General features: G+C 35.5%; 1 protein-coding gene across 1 annotated transcript; it reads left to right on the top strand.

The window, feature by feature from the left end:
• The first annotated feature begins 13,989 nt into the window (after positions 1-13,989).
• Positions 13,990-15,940, top strand: LOC146897460 (disease resistance protein RUN1-like). Its single transcript, XM_085739183.1, has 4 exons — positions 13,990-14,970; positions 15,017-15,204; positions 15,316-15,622; positions 15,765-15,940. The coding sequence occupies exons 1-4, from the start codon at positions 14,493-14,495 to the stop codon at positions 15,938-15,940; spliced, it is 1,149 nt and encodes a 382-aa protein (XP_085595309.1). The 5' UTR covers positions 13,990-14,492.
• Positions 15,941-20,774: the final 4,834 nt, after the last annotated feature.

The raw sequence follows: 20,774 nt of genomic DNA, 5'->3' as shown, positions 1-20,774 counted from the left end.
CTCTCTCTCTGTTTTATTCCACTGCATTTAGATTCGGATTATCACTTCAGAAGCTGTCTCACCTAGCTTCTGATCAGTGTGTTCAGTTTTTAGGAGAAAAGAAGAATTTTTCAAAACACAATTCAACCCCCCTTCTTGTGTTTTTCTCACCTTCAATTGGTATCTAGAGCCTTGGTCTGTTGTGTATCACTTAACCGTGCAACAGTCAAAGATCTGAGAAAAACATGTCTACTCCTCCTCCTACTGGTCCTAGTGATACTAGCTATAAACATGTCTCACATGATTATAGTGATAGTAAGAAAACCAGTGTTGGAAAAGTTCCAAAGTTCAATGGAGATGCTGAAGAGTTCTCTTGGTGGAAGACCAACTTTTACAGTTACATCATGAGCCTGGATGAAGAATTATGAGATATTCTGGAAGATGGTGTTGGTGATTTAGTCCTTGATGAAGAAGGAGCTGCTGTGGATAGAAAGAAACATACTCCAGAACTGAGGAAACTTTACAAGAAGCATCATATTATCAGAGGAGCCCTTGTCACTGCCATACCCAAAGCAGAGTATATGAAGATGAGTGACAAATCCACTGCTAAAGCTATGTTTGCTTCTCTCTGTTCAAATTATGAAGGGAGCAAGAAGGTCAAAGAAGCAAAGGCTCTCCTGCTTGTACATCAGTATGAGTTATTCAAGATGAAGGATGATGAAACTATTGAGGAGATGTACTCAAGGTTTCAAACCTTAGTTTCTGGGCTACAGATTCTAAAGAAGAGCTATGTTGCTTCTGATCATGTAAGCAAGATACTCAGAAGCTTACCTGCCAGATGGAGACCAAAAGTGACTGCCATTGAGGAAGCTAAAGATTTAAACACTTTAAGTGTCGAAGATCTTGTTAGTTCTCTCAAAGTTCATGAGTTAAGTCTCAATGAACATGAGTCTACTAAGAAGAGTAAATCAATAGCTCTTCCATCCAAAGGCAAGTCATCAAAAGCTCTCAAAGTAGTTGAATCTAAAGAGGAAGAACAGTCAAGTTCAGATTCTGAACCAGATGCTGCTGAAATGGCCATGCTCTCAAACAGACTTCAATATCTGGCCAAGAAGAACAGAAAGTTTCTCTCCAGAAGGGGTAACTCCAGAAGCTCAAAGAAAGAAGATCAGAAGGGATGCTTCAACTGTAAGAAGCCTGGACACTTCATTGCTGAATGCCCTGATCTTCAAAGAGAAAAGTCAAAGGACAAGTCAAAGAGGTCTACATTCAAACCAAGCAAACTCAAGAAGCAGATCAAGCAGAGTTTAATGGCAACCTGGGATGATTTGGGTAGTGAATCTGGATCTGATAAAGAGGAAGCTGATGAAGATGCAAAGGTAGCTGTTGCGTTGGTAGCAACAACAACTTCAGAAGCTGGATCAGATTCAGACTCAGAAGATGAAAACGAGGTATATTCCAAAATTCCCAGAGATGAACTTGTTGAGTCACTTAAAGAACTTCTTACACATTTTGAAGTAAGAACCAATGAGTTGAAGGATTTAAAAGAAAAATATGCTGATTTGGTACAACAGCAAAAATCAACTCTATTGGATCTGAAAGCTTCTGAACAAGGACTTAGGGGCTTTGACTTCATGTGTAAAACATATGAAGATCAGCTCAGGTTCTTATGTCAGAAGCTACAAGAAAAGTGTAATGAAAAACCTTTAAGTAACCATGAAATTGCTCTTGAAGATTTTATTATATCTGGCATTGACAGAAGCAGAGTAGCTTCTATGATTTATAGCATTTACAAGAACAATGGCAGAGGAATTGGTTTTCCAGAAGTGAAACTTGAGAAAACCAATCTAAAATCTTGTTGTGAATGCATCAAGGAAGGTCTGAAAACATTCTTTGTACCAGAAGGGGCTGAGTTGGAAACTGTTGTTCAATCAGAACCTGAAGCTTCTAGTCCTAAGGCTAAGATTACTTCAACGCCAAAGAACTCTAAGTCAAAGGCTATGATCAAATCTGATTCCAAGACTTCAAAGGTCAGGATCCTGAAAAGATCAGAACCTATTCCTCAGAGTCTGGTGAAACCAAAATCTGGGGTTCTGAAGTCTAAGTTTCAGAAGAAGATAGTTACTGCTTCTGAAGTACCAAAACCTAAGGTGATGGTTAATCAGAAGCAACCCAACTCACAGCACAAGGTACAAGAAGTGAAGAGTAAAGCCTTAAGTACTAACCTTCCAGGACCCATAGAACAATGGGTACCTAAATCTAAAAATGTCAATGATGCAGGTATGTCTAAGAGCAGTGCCAAAGCAAAGATCATGGTACCTAGACAGCGGTTGCTCAAGACACATGACAGGAGACAAGTCCATGTTCCTCAGCCTAACAATGAAAGAGGGAGGAAATGTGAAATTTGGGGGCAACCAGTCAGGCAAGATCATAGGTACAGGAACTATTGGTAATTCCTCTACCTCAATTAATAATGTATGGTTGGTAGATGGTCTTGAAAAACCCAACTGTACAGTAATCAACAAGAAAGACAAATCCATTGTGTTCAAGGGAAAGAGAGTTGACAATGTCTATAAAATCAATTTTTCTGAACTGGCTGATCAGAAGGTGGTTTGCCTACTATCAGTGAATGATAAGAAATGGATGTGGCACAGAAGGTTGGGACATGCTAACTGGAGGTTAATCTCTAAGCTTAGTAAGTTACAACTTGTGAAAGGGCTACCAGACATTGACTATCATTCAGATGCACTCTGTGGTGCATGTCAGAGAGGGAAAATTGTGAAATCATCTTTTAAAACCAAAGACATTGTTTCAACCTCAAGACCTTTAGAATTACTCCATATTGATTTATTTGGACCAGTGAGTACTGCATCCCTATATGGAAGTAGATATGGATTAGTCATTGTTGATGATTACAGCAGATGGACTTGGGTGAAATTCATAAAGAGTAAAGATGTTGCGTGTGATGTATTCAGTAGCTTCTGCACTCAAATTCAATCTGAAAAAGAATCAAAAATTTTGAAAGTCAGAAGTGATCATGGTGGAGAATTTGAAAATGAGCCATTTGAAGCTTTTTGTGAAAAACATGGAATTTTCCATGAGTTCTCTTCTCCTAGAACACCACAACAAAATGGGGTTGTAGAGAGAAAGAATAGAACTTTACAAGAAATGGCCAGAACCATGATTCATGAAAACAATTTACCAAAACATTTTTGGGCAGAAGCAGTGAATACAGCATGCTATGTTCAGAACAGGATCTATATTAGACCTATTTTGGAGAAAACAGCATATGAACTCTTTAAAGGAAGAAAACCCAATATCTCTTACTTTCATCAATTTGGATGTACATGTTACATTCTGAACAACAAGCTCTACCTAAAGAAATTTGATGCCAAGGCCCAAAGGGGAATCTTTCTAGGTTACTCTGAAAGGTCAAAGGCATACAAAGTGTATAATTCAGAAACACTTTGTGTTGAAGAATCTATGCACGTTAAATTTGATGACAAGGAGCTTGAAGATAAAACTTCAAAGCAAGGTGAAAGTTCTGCAGAGATACAGGTTCCTGAAGCTACTCCAGAACCTGATCAGATAGCTGAGTCTGAAGATAGTCCAGAAGCTGAACCCACATCAGAAGCACAAGATGAAGCTGCTTCTGATGAAGCACAAGATGGCTCACATCAAGCAGATCCTCCCAGAAACACATTCAAACACAAGTCTTCACATCCTGAGGAGCTAATCATTGGAAACAAGGATAGTCCAAGAAGAACAAGATCACATTTCAGACAAGAGGAGTCAATGATTGGACTAATCTCAATGATTGAACCTACAACAGTTGATGAAGCACTTTCAGATGATGGATGGATCCTAGCTATGCAAGAAAAGTTGAATCAATTTCAAAGAAATGATGTGTGGGATCTGGTACCCAAACCTCAGCACAAGAACATTATTGGAACAAAATGGGTATTCAGAAACAAGCTGAATGAGCAAGGTGAAGTAACAAGAAACAAAGCCAGGCTTGTTGCACAAGGGTATAGTCAACAAGAAGGCATTGATTACACTGAAACGTTTGCTCCAGTTGCAAGATTGGAAGCAATCAGGTTACTTCTTTCCTATGCAGTTAATCATGGCATAATATTATATCAAATGGATGTCAAGAGTGCTTTTTTAAATGGTGTCATAGAAGAAGAAGTGTATGTCAAGCAACCTCCTGGATTTGAGGATATTAAATATCCTGACCATGTTTTTAAACTGAAGAAATCACTATATGGCTTGAAACAAGCTCCCAGAGCTTGGTATGATAGACTAAGTAATTTCTTAATCAAAAATGATTTTAAAAGAGGACAGGTTGATACTACACTCTTCAGAAGGACCCTTGGGAAAGATATTCTTGTTGTGCAAATATATGTTGATGATATAATATTTGGTTCTACTAATGCATCTCTTTGCAAGGAATTTTCTGAGTTGATGCAGGATGAATTTGAAATGAGCATGATGGGAGAGCTGAAGTTCTTCCTTGGCATTCAAATCAATCAATGCAAAGATGGAGTCTATGTTCATCAATCAAAGTACACAAAGGAGCTTCTGAAGAAGTTCAAACTTGAAGATTGTAAAGTGATGAACACTCCAATGCACCCCACGTGCAACTTAAGCAAAGAAGATGAAGGAGCCAAAGTAGATCAGAAGCTGTATAGAGGTATGATTGGTTCTTTGTTATACCTCACTGCATCTAGGCCAGATATTTTATTCAGTGTATGCTTGTGTGCAAGATTCCAATCAGATCCTAGAGAATCTCATATGACTTCTGTCAAGAGAATCTTCAGGTATTTGAAAGGAACAACTAATCTTGGACTCCTTTATAGGAAATCCTTAGATTATAAGCTAATTGGATTCTGTGATGCTGATTATGCTGGTGATAGGATTGAAAGAAAGTCAACCAGTGGCAACTGTCAATTTCTGGGTGATAATCTTATATCCTGGGCTAGCAAAAGACAAACAACTATTGCTATGTCTACAGCAGAAGCAGAATACATTTCAGCTGCAAGTTGTTGTACACAACTACTCTGGATGAAACATCAGTTGGAAGATTATCAGATGACTGCTAACAGTATTCCCATTTATTGTGATAATACTGCTGCTATTTGTTTGTCTAAAAATCCAATTTTGCATTCAAGAGCGAAGCACATTGAAATCAAACACCATTTTATCAGAGATTATGTTCAAAAAGGAATTTTAGATATACAATTCATTGATACTGAAAATCAATGGGCTGATATATTTACTAAGCCTTTAACTGTTGAAAGATTTGATTTTATAAAGAAAAATTTGAACATGCACTTTGTATCTGATTAAATGCTTGCTTGCTCCTGAATAGGATTTTAGGTTCTGAAGTTAGTTCAGAAGCGGTAGTCCATCAGAAGCTCTTTATTGAGGTTCTGAGGAAAACTCGCTTCTGATGATGACGTCAGCATCTGAAGTCCAGAAGCTGGATTTGTTGCTTCTGAATAGTTGAATTAGTGGAAACGTTGGAAGTTACCTTTTAAAAAGTAACTTCTGGCCCACTAACTTGGTAGTCACTCTGTGAACTTCTTACGTGGCCTGTATGTGTTGGTGTATAACTAAAAGGGCAATGATGATTTAATAGCTTTGAAAGTACTTTTCACGCGCCCCCAATTTTTGTCATTAATGTTATGTTTGTTTGTCTCTTTTGAATTGCAATCGTTTTACTTTTAACACTTTGACAATTCACACACTACTCACTCACAACAAACACATTTGCTCTCAAACCTCTTGCGAAGTAAGCGCATTCTTCTCAATCTTAGAACCCTAAAATCTTCATCTTCTTCAAATCTTCGTCAATCATCAAATGACATCATCAAGCTCGCAACGAAAAGTCTCAGAATCTACATCAAATAAGCAAAGCGTATCAGAATCTGGGTCCATCTACAAAGAGAAGACTATGGATATTCCATGGGAATCCTTAGTAGTTCAAGTAGAGTCACCGGTGGATTTTGCTTCACTCAAGAAGTATGAAGTAAACATGGAAGGATTGATAGAGACTCAGATGCTGTCTGAGTATTTCAAGATGCTAAATGGGCCAACATATGTGAACTTGGTCAAGGACTTTTGGTTAAAAGCTGAAGTGTACAATGAAAAGCCTGCAAAAGTCGTAAGCAAACAAGCTGGGTCAAAGAAAGGGAAAATGATCATGGATATGAATCCTACATCATTTGATAGCTTAGAAATAAGGTCTGAAGTGATGGGCATTCCTATAACCATCACTGAGGACGTTATAGCTAAAGCTTGTAGGATGGACGCAGAGGGAAGATTCCAAGAAATAGTCAGGAAGGAAGATGTCCTGCTACAAGGTTACTACAACACTCTTTTGGGTGGGAAGAAAGATGCAAAGCCTTCTGAAATGGAGATTCACAACAGGATGTTGGTGAAATTCAGTAATGATTGCTTCTTTCAAAGAGCAGGAGGATCTGACCAACCCAACAATCAACAGAAGCTAGCAATTTACTTCATGGCTATTCTGGAAAAGATAAACTTCCCAAGATATGTAATGGATCATCTCTGCTGGGCCATAAATGAAAGCACTATCAGAGGAAGAAAACAAGGACCCTATGGAAGATTGCTGTCTGAAATCTTTTATCAAGGAAGGGTGCTGGAGTTCTTAAAAAGGACAAGGAGTGCTTCTGATAGATGTTTCGAAGTCTCTACTGCTGAAAGGACTATCAGTAGCAGGAGCTCATGCTCTATGAAGTTCATCAAAGAAGCCCCTAAAGATGAAAAGTGGTTAGAGATGACAACTGCTGAAACTGAGATAATCAGGGACTTTCCTCCCATCTTTAAGGAAAGTGACTCTGATTTCCTAGTTCAATCAGTAGCTGAGTACGTCTTGGAGGAAGATGCAAGGTCTCAGGAGGAAGCTGCTCTTGCTAAAGGGAAAGGCAAGAAGGCCAAAGCAGTTGCTGTGTCAGAAGCTGCTGTTTCTGATGCACCTAAAGGGAAAAGGGCCAGAACTAGTTCTGAATCTGATGCTGCTCCTACTAAAGGAAAGAAGGCCAGAACTAGTACTGAGTCAGAAGCTGCTAAACCTGTTTCTATCAAGGAAAAAGGAAAGATGCAGAAGGTTGGTGCTGCCTCTATTCCTCAGAAAAGAAGAAAAGGTAAGGCAGATTTGGTAATCACCCAAGAGCAGCTGGAGGAAGCTCTTGAAGAAATGGAGAAAGAAGAGGCTGATCCCAAGCTGAAGAAGAAGAAGGCTCCCCTTCAACTTGTGAGTCCTATGGTTGAGATGACTCCAATAAGGAAAAGGATGGCAGATGAACGTGCTTCTGATCTTATATCAGACAGAAAGGAACAAAAAGCACAATACATTCATCAAAGAAATGAAAAGCTCAAGGCCTTGGGATTGGAAGATTGTGATAGGTTCTACAAAGATAAATTGGCTGAAGTAAGAGCCATTGCTGGTAAGCCCACTGAAGACAATGAGGAAGACGATATGATGCTCATTTTTGAAAATGCTCCAGAAGAGGGAACTTCAGAAGTAGTTCCTCAAGCTGCTGATCCACAAAAGATCACTTCTGAAGCTGGCCCTGCAGATCAGGTAATTCAGATTCCAGTCAACAATATAAAGGAACATTTTGAGGTGCAGATGTACTATATAAAGGAACATTTTGAGGCAACCAATGAGAGAATCAGATTGGAAGATATTCCAGAGGAAATGTATGGTGGTGCTCTGCCACGAGCCAGAGGCAGAAAGTCAAAAAGAAAGATGACTGCAGAGCAATATCTAGAGGTTGAACAATCTGCTAAAAAGGCAAAAGTTGCTACTGACAAGCTCAAAATTGGTAGTTCATCAGTACCTTCTATTGAAGAAGCCATTGAAGACATGGATTCCAGGATGATCATGGATGTTGGCATTACTCTTGATCAACCTGCAATACCAAAGAAGAAAAGGAAGCAAGCAGTAAGGAGGACCAAGAACTTCCCTCATGTTTCTAAGAAGACTGAAGTTGCTACTATTGTGTCAGAAGCTATTGGAAAAGCTATGGAGATTGCTGCTGAGCTACAAGAGTCTGTAGTTTCAGAAGCCAAGCAACTGTTGCTGATGACCAGTGAGTCTGTTAAAGAGGATTCTGATCCTGAACCAGAGAAGGTAATTAATATATCATCAGATTCCGCATCCTCACCATTATCAGATTCTGATGATTCTGATGATGATATACCCTTAGCCCAACTCTTTCAAAAACCAGTAAAAAGCCAGCCAACATCAACCAAAACCAACAAAAAGCCCTCTCAGTCAACTACTTATGAACCAGTTGGTCACATAATTAATGAGAAGTTGGCTGAAATGGCTGTGCAGAGAGAAAGAGTCATTGAGACTATCTTTCGCCTTAACCCTCAACCCCTTAACATTCAACCTCTCAACATGATTCCTCCAGAAAATGTTGAGTTTACCTCAGAAAAGGCCTCTGAAGCAACTCCAGAAGCAGCTGCTTCTGAAAACGTTGTTTCAGAAAACCCCCATCAACAAACACCTGAACCACATAAACCCACAACACCCCCACAATCACCAACAGCTACCATTGACCCCCAACTCAACACTCAAACATCAACTTCACCACAACAACCACCAACTGAAATTGAACACTCCCCACAACCAACTCCCATGGATGTTGACATCTCTCTAGTCAATGTTCAAGCCTCAACCACTACCACTCACATTGCCTCTGACCATCCTTCATCTTCAAACACACAAACACACTTTACCATTCAAGTTCCTAACCCTGTTCAAGATTTGGAAATCAGTGATTCTGATCTTGAAATCCTTGAACAACCACCCTCAAACATCCTGGAATCTGGATATATTACTTCTGAGCTTCTGACAATCCTTAGTCAATTGCATAATCTTGTGAATCAACGAAGGTCAATTGATCTCACAAGTGCATATGAAGACTCCTGGGCATCACTTCAGAACCGGGCAACTGAGCTAATTGAAAGCTTAAGGGCTAAGTGCATCAGAAGCAAGGAAGCTTCTGTCAGGAAGTTATGGAGCATCTGAATCAGAGTCTCAGAGTAAGAAGTTCTACACTGCTCCTGGCAAACCAGCCTTTCTTCTCAGAAACGGACTACTTGACCAGAGAAGCCAGGTTGTGTAAGCTTCTGAAGAAACAGATGGCACAGCAGCAGCAAGAAGCCAGAGAAAGGGAACAAGCTCTTCTCCAGAGGCAACAACAGCTTGAAGAAATGTTGCAGAAGAAAATTGAAGAAATGGAGGAGATGAAGAAACAACAACAAACCAACCCTTAGTTGCACACCTTAGTGTTATCTTTTGTTTGTTATTTGTTTTATATTCTTAGTCCTTGTTTGTGAAACCATCTTGTTCTACTTTTCTATGCTTCTGAATGCTTACTGATTCTGACTGTTTAGCTGCTTCTGATATTTTAGATATTCATGTTCATATATTTTTGATCTGATTAATTTCTTGTATACTCTCTTTTGATTAATTTCTTGTATACTCTCTTTTTGTCTTTTATGTTTTTTTTTTATCTTTTTTGATAATGACAAAAGGGGGAGTATATGTGACAAGTATTTAAAGGCTCTGAGCCCCATTAATGGCATTTGAAATTTTTGAAAAACTTCTATCATTTTTTTACCTTATTGGTATAAGCTATGAACGAACGAAGGAGTATCAAAATTCAAGTAAAATTAATTGAACCATTCTTCTTATCTATAAGTTAATTCTTTCAATGATTCAATTTTGTTTTTAAGCTCTGATATTTTTTATTGTGCGAAAAATGAATTTAATTAACCTGGATAGAACTTAGGGGGAGCTTACAAACCTCACCTTAAATACTATCAGACTCAGGGGGAGTTTGAGCTTACAAACCTCAGATTCTGAGCTTACAAACCTTAGAACCCCAAAGTCAACTTGTTAATTAGATTAACAACAATTGATCAATTTTAAATACTTTTGTTTGTCATCATCAAAAAGGGGGAGATTGTTGGAACAAAATGTGTTTAACAATGAACCTTAAAGAGTTTTGATGATAACAAGGTATTAAAAATTGTAAATTGGACTAGCTAATATTTGTTCAAGTGTACAGGACCATAATTATAAAGTCACATCATCATTGGTTCTGAATGAGCAAATAAAGAGCAAAAGAAAATGAAGCTTAGATGATTCTGAAGGCAAAGCGCTCCTGAAGTCAAGCTACTCCTGAAGAAATAGCGCCCCTGAAGTAAAGCTGCTCCTGAAGAATAGTGCTTCTGAAGACAAGAGGTCCAGAAGCCACATCATCAGAAGCTGCATCATCAGAAGCTGCCTCATCAGAAGCTATTTCACCAGAAGCTGAATCTCAACTGAATTTACAAAAGATTCAAAATTTGAAGAATTATCAATGCAAAAGCTGTCTATTGGATTCGAAAACGCAAACGAAGGATTAGTGGAGTTTTGCAACGGTCATTTCAAAGGTGTTTGAAGGCTTGTGCTTGCAATTTGGACGAAAGCGTTGACATTGTACTTTGTACGAATTGTACAACCACGTTCTCCACTACTCTGTTTTGTGTCCACGCTACAAGACAAGAAAACAGCTCCAGAATACAGCTTCGCCTGCATAGATGTTCCTTTGGATAAGGAATGGATTTCAAATTTGTTCTTCATAGGACAACAACCAAATCAGGCAAAAGATCATTGGTGAAAGATCAAGCTTCAACAACGACTCTTTGGTGTGCTGGCAATTTCACAACGTCTCTTTCACACCTCTATATAAAGGAGTGAAGAATTAGAGTTTTGGCAATGCAAGAACGCTAAACGAAAGACTCACAAGATTTTCACAAGTACCAAACCTCTGCTGAAATTGTTCTGCATTCACTTAGAATTTCTGTGTCTCAAAGTCATATCTTAGAAATTCTTAAGTTCATTGAGTCTGTATCTGATTTGTATTGTGAGCACCTCTGATTGTATATCAAGTGTTCAACCTTAAACAATTTTCTGTGTAATTTTGTTTAGTTAGGAAGTCTCTTGCAGTTGTGCTTGAGCAGGAAGTCTCTTGATTGTGTTCTTGAGCAAAGGAAGTCTCTAGCTTGTGTGCTTGAGCAAAGGAAGTCTCTTGCTTGTGTGCTTGAGCATTTGTAATCAGATATTACTCATAGTGAAATCTCCTTGGAAGTGCAAGGGGGACTGGACTACTTCCGGATTGTGGAAGGAACCAGTATAATTGCTTTGTGTCGTTCTTCTTCTCTCTCTCTATTTTATTCCGCTGCATTTAGATTCTGATTATCACTTCAGAAGCTGTCTCACCTAGCTTCTGATCAGTGTGTTCAGTTTTTAGGAGAAAAGAAGAATTTTTCAAAACACAATTCAACCCCCCTTCTTGTGTTTTTCTCACCTTCAGATTCTTATATCAAATTATAATTACTATATTATAATTACTCCCACTATCATTTAGAATATATAATTAGGCATGGCAATGGGGCGGGTGGGAACAAAATTTACCTTCCCCGTCCACATAACCTACTACCATATACTTACCCGCTACCCTACCCAAACCCAACACATATAAGAAATCGAATTTCATCCCTGTCTCCCACAGGTTCGGATATCCATGTCTCATCCTTGCAATTGATTTCTTTTTTTAATAAAATAGAAGTATTTTTTTGTCTCATACGCAATGTTGCAATGCATTATCCTGCAAAGAAATGAAGATGATAGATCATGGCTATGGTTATGGGGAATAGGGAGAACTCTGATAAATGAGTGTCATCTTTCATATTGAGACTCTGATTGTGTGGCTGAAATGATTTATGGTTTGTGTTTCTTTTGATTTAAAAGGGGGCAATAAAATGATTTTCAACATTCGGGATGAGTTTGGGTATGGGTTCGGGGAGGGTATACCTATATCCCCGTTACTCATCATGTACCCGTGTTTTAAAATCGGGGAAAACCCAAACCGAGTCAAAGCGGGAAAAATCCCGTTAAATTGAGTTTGGTTCAGACGGGTATAAGTTTTTTTGTCATGCCTATATACAATACATAAAAAAAAAATCAATTTAACTAATTAATATATGACTGATTGTTGTCCCGTGTATGATTTGTACAGCAATATTAGTTAGTGTCTCATTAATTAGAGAGTAATGTTTGTCTTGTGTTTTTTTTTTTATAGTCATTATTTGTAAGGATATAATGATTAATAATGAATAACGATTAAAAATAGTAATTTTATAATATGACATTAAGATAAACCAAAAAGCATATGAAAATTATTTATACAAACGAAGTAATCTTGAAGATGTGTAGTTTTATGTAAAGTAGTTGTATTTCTCATAATAAATACTAATCCTGTATATAATTTATAAATGAGAAAGATTTTGTAACTCTCCCAAAGTTATGTTATTTGTGATCATTCAATTGGATATAATTGAATAAATTTAGATGTAAAAATATGTATCAGTGAGAAATATTCCTATGTTTTATTTTTTATTTTTTGTGAAAAAACACCATGTGCTTTTTTCTTTTTTATTTACTCTTTTTTTCCAGTGTTTTTTTTAAGATCAGTATAAAATGTTTCTCCTATATTTTTTATATTATTCATAAGTGAAATGTATTTATTAATATACTCCCTCCGTCCCATAGTATCTGGCCCAATTTGGTTTTTACACAGATTAAGAAAAATGTATAAATAAAGGAAAAAGTGGAATATATTGTATTGGGAATGATGAAAGTAATATTAATTAGAGTTAGAGTAGTGATATTTTGACAACCATTTTAGTACAACCTTTGAGACAACTTTGTTGTTCTCTCTTCTCATTGGTCAAAAACAATAGAGAGAGAGAGAAAAAGGAAGTGAGAAAATAAAAATATAATGTGAGTATGAGAGAGAAAGTTGTACAAAAGTTGTACCAAAATGGTTGTACAAATATCATTTCTCTTAGAGTTATATTGTATTGGGAATGATGAAAGTTGTATTGAAAATTGAAATGAGTCTGTTATTTTGGGACACTTTTTTTTAGAAAATGGGTCAGATATTCCGGGACGGAGGGAGTATACCCTCCGGTCACAAATATAAGCAAAAATTCATGTTTTAGATTCATTCAATAAATGATGTATGTTGTCTACAATAAAGACCAAATACATCATTTATTGAATGAATCTAAAACATGGATTTCTGCTTATATTTGTGACCGGAGGGTGTACATTAGAATGCATTATAAACCATTCCTAATGCAATTTCTCGATGCTTTCATCATTGGTTAAAATTATAAATGAAGACCAAAAATGTAACTAGACACCATAAGAATCTTAGGAATATACAATGTTGAAAGATTAAAATATACGAAACAGACTTTTGGGTGTGAAGCTTTCATTCTCATAGTCTTAGGTTGACTGGTTTTGTTCCAATGACATTGAATTTACTTAGAATTGTTTGTTCAACACAAGAAAACCAGTGGCGAAATTGAAACTTGAAAGGCATCTAAATAACGTGCACAACTATATAGAACAAATTAAGTGACATCAAGGGACCTTAACAAGAATTAAATATAAATATGTCCCATCTAAAGTTTGAACAAATTTTAATCTACCAACTTGTTGTTTCCCCGTATGCACGCTAGTTTCATTCTGGGTAGACAACATTTGATATATAGTCAAATATGTCTATAGTCAACTAAATGCATGCATCACAAAGATGCAACTATCCATTAATAAAAAAAACAAAAGAAGAAAGAAATTATGGACATCAACCTAACTCTGAAAAATAAAAATAATAGAGAAAGCTAAAAATTAAACTAAAATGCAACTAATGTTAAAGTTAAGTAGGTTTTCCTTCAAAAAAAAAAAGTTAAGTAGGTTTTCTAACCTTTGAGCGGATATTTTATACCTGCAAATTTCTATGCTTATTTTTGTTTCTTTACCTGCAAATCACCTCCTCAATATTTGCACTAGAACGATTGTGTAAATATAAGTATTTTTTTCTCTTTGAACTTTGCCATCTTTTCTATAAAAAAAAAAAAAGAAAAAGCGGTAAGCAACATATGAATTTGGAAAAGGACCAAATTTTGGTATATTACTTCAATCTATCAATTGGTGTATACGTTTCACTTGTACCGTTTCTCTAATGAGGGAAGACAAAAATACAATGTGAAAGGCAATGATAGTCTCTCTTTAAAACATAGACAGATAGATATTTTGAAGCAATGATAGTCCCGAATCTGAGTACTCTTTGTACTTCTACATGTGACCTCTTTTGTTGTTTGTTTTTGAAACGCTTGTCGCCTTTTGCTTTGTTCTTTATTTTACACACGCACATGCACGCACGAGCATACTATTTGCCATTAAAATAACACTCTGAGATGTATAGGTGTGCCTTTATTTGTAACTTGATTTTAGTCTCTTCTAATTTTGGTTTGGTGGCGTTTCTTTTTCTGTATTTTCTAAGTTAATAAGGGAAGACCTTGGTATTGACACTCCCAAAGTAATATCATCTATGGTTATGTAAAGACTCAAACACATGAAAGCTTTCATTGTAGTAGATGACGTTCATACTTTGAAACTTCTAGAAAATTTGATTGGAGTAGGGCATGATTGCCTTGGAGCTGGTAGCAGAGACATTGTGACAACGAAAGATAAGCATGTGTTGATAGGCAGAGGAATTGACAAAATTCTTCAAGTTAAGGAAATGAACTTTCAAAACTCCACCAGGTTGTTCAGTTTGAATGCTTTCAACAAAATTGTTCCCAATGAGGGATATGAGGAGATATCAAACAATGTAGTTTCTTATGCAAAAGGCGACTCTTTGGCTTTGAAAGTTCTGGGTTCATTTCTTCGTACAAAAAGTAAAAAAGAATGGGATAATGCTATAAATAAACTGAAGAAAATTCCCAATACTAAAATTCAAAAGGTGTTGGGCTTAAGCTATGATGAATTAGACGATACAGAGAAAAATATATTTTTAGACATTGCAAAAAATTTCAAAGGTTGTGGAAGCAGCAACTGAGTAACAGAAATATTAAATGTCTGTGGTTTCTTTTGCAGATATTGGGATAAGAAACCTTTTAGACAAGGCTCTTGTAACAATTACTTTAGACAATTACATACAGATGTATGACTTGATACAAGAAATGGGTAGGCAAATTGTTCATGAAGAATCTATCAAAAACCCTAGACAATGCAATATATTGTGGAATGCTGGCAAAATTTGTGATGTGGTGACAAACAATAATGTAAGAATGATATATACGTTGACTTGCATTCCAAAAAACATGTATTTATATTTATATAAAACTGCACCTTACCAAAAAGTACAAACATTGATTCTAATTTTCATTTATCAGAGGACTAGTGCAGTTGAAAGCATATGCTTAGATATTGATCAAATTATCTGCATAAATTTGAGCTTTAAAGCTTTCACAAAGAAGCCAAACCTAAGATTACTTGCTTTCGAAGGCCACAATCGAGATGTTAAGGGAATTAATTTTGTGCATCTTCCAGGGGGGCTTGATGTTTTACCTAACAACTTGAGAAATTTTGGATGGAGTGCATATCCATTAAATTCTCTACCATCAAATTTTTCTCCATTGAATCTTGTTGAACTTCGCCTTCCATATAGCAACTTGGAAAAACTTTGGAACGAAGCATATGTATGATGTATTTGTTATGTTTTTGTTTATCTTTTGATAAGAGAAAAGCTAATTCTATTTCAATAAATATTAAATATTTCCCATATTAGGAAGAAAAAAAACACATACTTACTTGGTCTTCCATTATTATATATTGTTACAATATTTGCCGAGTTTAGAGAGAATTGACCTTGGTGAGTTTGCACGCTTAATAGAGTGTCCAAATTTTTCCAATGCCCCAAATCTAAAGGATATAATACTTCAAAATTGTAAAAGCATGTCTCATGTTGACCCATCTATTTTCAATCTCCCAAGGCTTAAAGGGTTACAATTATTTTAGTTGTACCGTTTCTCTAATGTGGGAAGACAAAAATACAATGTGAAAGGCAATGATAGTCTCTGTTTAACATAGATATTTGAGTCAATGATAGTTCCGAATCTCAATACTCTTTGTACTACTATCATGTGACCTCTTTTGTTGCTTGTTTTTAAACTCTTGTCGCTTTTTGCTTTGTTCTTTATTTTACACACGCACGCGCACGTGCGCACATACTATTTGCCATTAAAAAAACAATCGGATGTATAAGAGTGCCTTTATTATTTGTAACTTGATTTTAGTCTCTTCTTTTGGTTTGGTGGTGTTGTTGTTTCAGTGTCTTTTTCAGTATTTTATAACTTTGTAACTGTTCAATCTTTTTTTGTTTTGTTTTGAAAAGGCTTGTAACTTTTCAATCTTAACACTCATTGTGCTTTGATTCTTTCATTTTAATATATTATCGTTTTGGTTTATTCAAAACAAAATATTCTTGATCTTAAAATCATGTTGTTGTGGAGATCTCACTTTTTTTTATATCGTCGCTACAATTGTAGTTGCAGACCACAACGTAATATCATGCATAACATTATCACGTCTACAACTTAAAGCTGACTTTTGCAATTACATATCAATATTAACTAACAAAATTGATTCCATATGCATGCAAAATAAAATTGAAGCTCTTGAAAATAATGACACATAAAACATACTACAACAGGAATCTAGTTAGTTTCGAGATATTTTTTTCTTGATAGAAAGGAATCGTACTATAACTTCATGTCAATTTATATTCTCTATTTACTTTGTAGGCTCTTGATTGGTATGTGAAACATTTGAAACCCGTAAATATTCTATCATGTGACAGAAAAAGAGTTATTCTCTTTGATGTTGACAAGGATAAAGAAACATTGCATGAACCTGAATAAGTGTCACAAATAGAATTCTTAGTTTTCCTCACTAACAAAAGAGATATGATAGACATAATTTTTTTTAGGTCAAATATAGTGTCATTTTAGTTTATGTATATTTTTGAAATAAGTGTAAATTGTATTAATTTGAAAACTGCTAAAACAAGCAAAGATGTGATGATGTCAAACTTAGTTGAAGGAATTTGGGATTTTAAGAGCTTTTTTTGTCCATTTCATGCGTCAAATTCTTAATTGGGTCAAATGTGGTATTGATGGTTCTGCTAAGGTTGTCTTGATCCCAACTAGTGGATGAAATTTTAGGGATAAGGATGCTAATTATTTAGGTAGCTTTGTGGTTAACCTCCCTATCACTACTTCCTTTTAAGTTGAGCTCCATGGGCTGATGAATGATATTGAGATAACTTTTATAAGAAGAATTGGAGTACACTTTGGTTATAGACTAATTCTTAACTTGTAACTATGACTTTTAGAAATTTTAGTATAGTTTTCTGTCACCAGAGAAATAGATGATTGTTTTGTATGAAGTTAACAAAAAACATATAATTTTTACATTTCTCATATTTTCAAAAAGGCAACCAGTGTGCTGACAAAATTACTTCTATTGACCAAATAGGATGATCTAATTTGAATAAATTATATTCTGTTGTGCATTTTAGATTCTTTAAATCATAATAAATTAAGGATTTTTGACTTTAGACTTTGCAGGTGTTGATCATTGTCAAGGGTTCTCTTCCTAATTGTACTCTAATTTCTTTGAAGAGTTTTATCCCTTTTGATTTTTCTCACAAGGTTTTTATTGAAGTAGATGTTGGACTTGAACCCATGACCACACACTCAACAATAAGTAGCCACACCACTGAAGCTATGCGATCAATAATTTTTTTTTTTTTTTTGCACTTTTAACGTATATAACTATTATTTTAGTGCTATTGCTATAAGAAATAAAAATAAAAATTTGGGCCCAAAAAATTTGAGGTCCATCAACATAGCCCAGTCTCGACGGACCATACGGAATTGAAAGGGGAATGAAAAAGGTGGAGGAGAAAGGGACCAAGTTTGTGAGAGTGGAGAGAGCATGTCGTAAGGCCTTTTAATCTCATCCCTTAGATTTATTTATGCCACATATCGCATATCTATGCATCGAAAATGAGTAAATAGGGAAAACCTAAATGGGTTCGACTACCGTGGTCTAGTTCTAAATAACAACTATTTGGAAAAGTAAAAAAAAAAAAAAAATTAGGTAAAAAACTTTAATTATCTAATAAGGAAAATATTAAATTAAACAGTAAATAAAATGAAATATTATGTGAACATGTTACATGCAGCAAATATGACACAACGCTAGTTAGAGAAATTCAGGTGATAAGACAAAAGGTGAGAGTGCAGGGTGCAAAGTTTAATTTATAGGGGGTTTATATAGAAACAAAGTAAGGTAGGTGGTGCAATTTTTTATATTTGAGAGCTAAACAACCTAGGCTCAATGTGGCTCCGCCCTTGAACTCATGAACCTTTGATTCAAATATTGCTACCTGCACATATTTATTTTGATAGAACCTAGCTTCAACTATTTTTTGAGAGGTAACTTTCTTTAAATGCTAAGATGGTTTCTTTTGATGGTCATATTCGATTTAAAAGATTAGTCTTTACAGTTAAATGCAAATGATACACAATTCACTCCAAAATATAATTCTTATTGTTATATGACCAAATAGCGATATGGTGAAAATTATACAAATATTGTTGTTGTCTTTTGATCCAATCCATATATGTGGAAACTTTTATTTACATCTCTTAACAAGTAAATATCTCCTTATTTAATTTCGAATAATTGCAAGTTTTCATAAGTTAACTTCTTAATAATCCTTCTAATTATAAAAAAATAAAAATGTTAAATTTTTTATATATACATATTTTATTTTATTTTATTTCATACTTAAAAACTACTAAAAATGCACAACAATACTCGTTCATTTAGGACTGTTTCATTTTTTATATTATTTTTCTTTTTACTATATTTTTCACATTTAGACTCTGTTTGATGAAAAGTAAGTGATAGATAATAAGTTAACTCACATCGGATAAGCTTATAGCAGATATCGCATATTTGATGAAAAGTAAGTGATAGATAATAACATGTTCAAAAAAAAAAAGTGATAGACAATAAGTTAACTCACATCGGATAAGCCTATAGCAGATATCGCATAAATAAGTTGATATATAAACTAACAATTGAATTTAGGGTTAAATATGTTTTTGGTCCCTACATTTTGTCCTCCTTTGACAAATAGTCCTTACATTTCAATAAATGTTTTTAAAATCCCTACATTTGTCCTCCGTTAGCACAAATAGTCCCTGCTGTCAAATAATTAACGGGAAGTTGAGGTGGCAGTTAGCGGACCCCATTTTTTAAGGGTTAAATATGTTTTTGGTCCTTATATTTTGCGTGACTTTGAAGAATAGTCCTTACATTTCAATAAATATTTTTAAAATCCCTACATTTTTCCACCGTTAACAAAATTGGTACTTGTCGTCCATTTTCGCTGACCGTACAAACGGAACATGCCACATAGATGCCACCAGGATATTTTAGTAATTTCCAATAAAGTGCAGGGACATAATTTTTTTTTTTGAATGGCAAAATATATTATATATATAAGAGGAGTAAATCCCAAGTATTACACCAATAAGAGAAAATAAAAACACCAAAAACCCCCAAAGAACAACCACCAACACCCTCAAATGCTGACTCCCATAACAAAAGCTCCTCAAAGAACCAAAACCGCCAAGAGTGATCAATTAGGCACCCGAAAGTGATATTGCATCAAACGAGGTGATGCGGATGGTCGGACCACCGTCGCACCACCACCACCACTTTCTACATCGTGAGGGACGGTGAAGGAAGGCTTTGGATTGGAAGGGAAAACGCAAACGGTGAAGAAATAAAGTTAGAGCGAAGGCAGAGATATATTTTTAGAGAGAGAAAAAGTGCTAATTTAAAAATCAGTGCAAGGACATAATTGATTTTTCAGTTGAACCTTCTTTCTCGTCTTCATCCTCTCTCCGTGTTTTCTCTATTTCTCCCCAACCACCATTAGCCTCACACACCTATCCTCAACCATCACCGTCCTCTCCACCATCAATTTGCTCATATATGTTCTCTCTCTTCTCGCAGCCGGCGACATCCTCTTCTCCTTCAAACTGCAAGTGACAACGATTGTGAGGCCCAGATCGGAGTTAAAGTTGGAATTTTTGTGAGTAAAGTTTTGGGTAAAGGTGAATTATGCCCCTGCACTTTATTGGAAATTACTAAAATGTCATTGGTGACATCTATTGGCATGTTTTGTTTGTCCGGTCAGTGAAAATAGACGACATAGACCAATTTTGTTAACGGTGGAAAAATGTAGGGATTTAAAAAATATTTATTGAAATGTAAGGACTATTTTTCAAAGTCACGCAAAATATAAGGACCAAAAACATATTTAACCCTTAAAAAATGGGGTCCAGTAGCTGCCATGTCAGCTTCCCGTTAATTATTTGACAGCAGGGACTATTTGTGCTAACGGAGGAAAAATGTAAGGATTTTAAAAACATTTATTGAAATGTAAGGACTATTTGTCAAAGGAGGGTAAAAAGTAAGGATCTAAAACATATTTAACCCTTGAATTTATAATATTTGGTAAACCAAACGGTTGAACTAAAGGATAAATATGAAATAAAATGTCCTCGTGAGCTTAGCTCAGCTGGTAAGGACAAACATAAATAAATATAAATATATACAAGGTCTGGGGTTCAAACTCCGACCACCACAAAAAAAATGAAATAACATAAAAATTTATTTTTAATTATATTTAATCTTTTCAATTGAGATAATAAGAGTAAAGACAGTTATTTAAAGTAATTTAATTTTAAAACCCACACTGAAATGCGTA

Source organism: Medicago sativa, chromosome 8 (genome assembly GCF_051527215.1).
Source record: "Medicago sativa cultivar Bolivia chromosome 8, Bolivia_mono, whole genome shotgun sequence".
Classification (NCBI taxonomy): Eukaryota; Viridiplantae; Streptophyta; class Magnoliopsida; order Fabales; family Fabaceae; genus Medicago; species Medicago sativa.
This window is presented reverse-complemented; position numbering and strand designations above follow the sequence as displayed.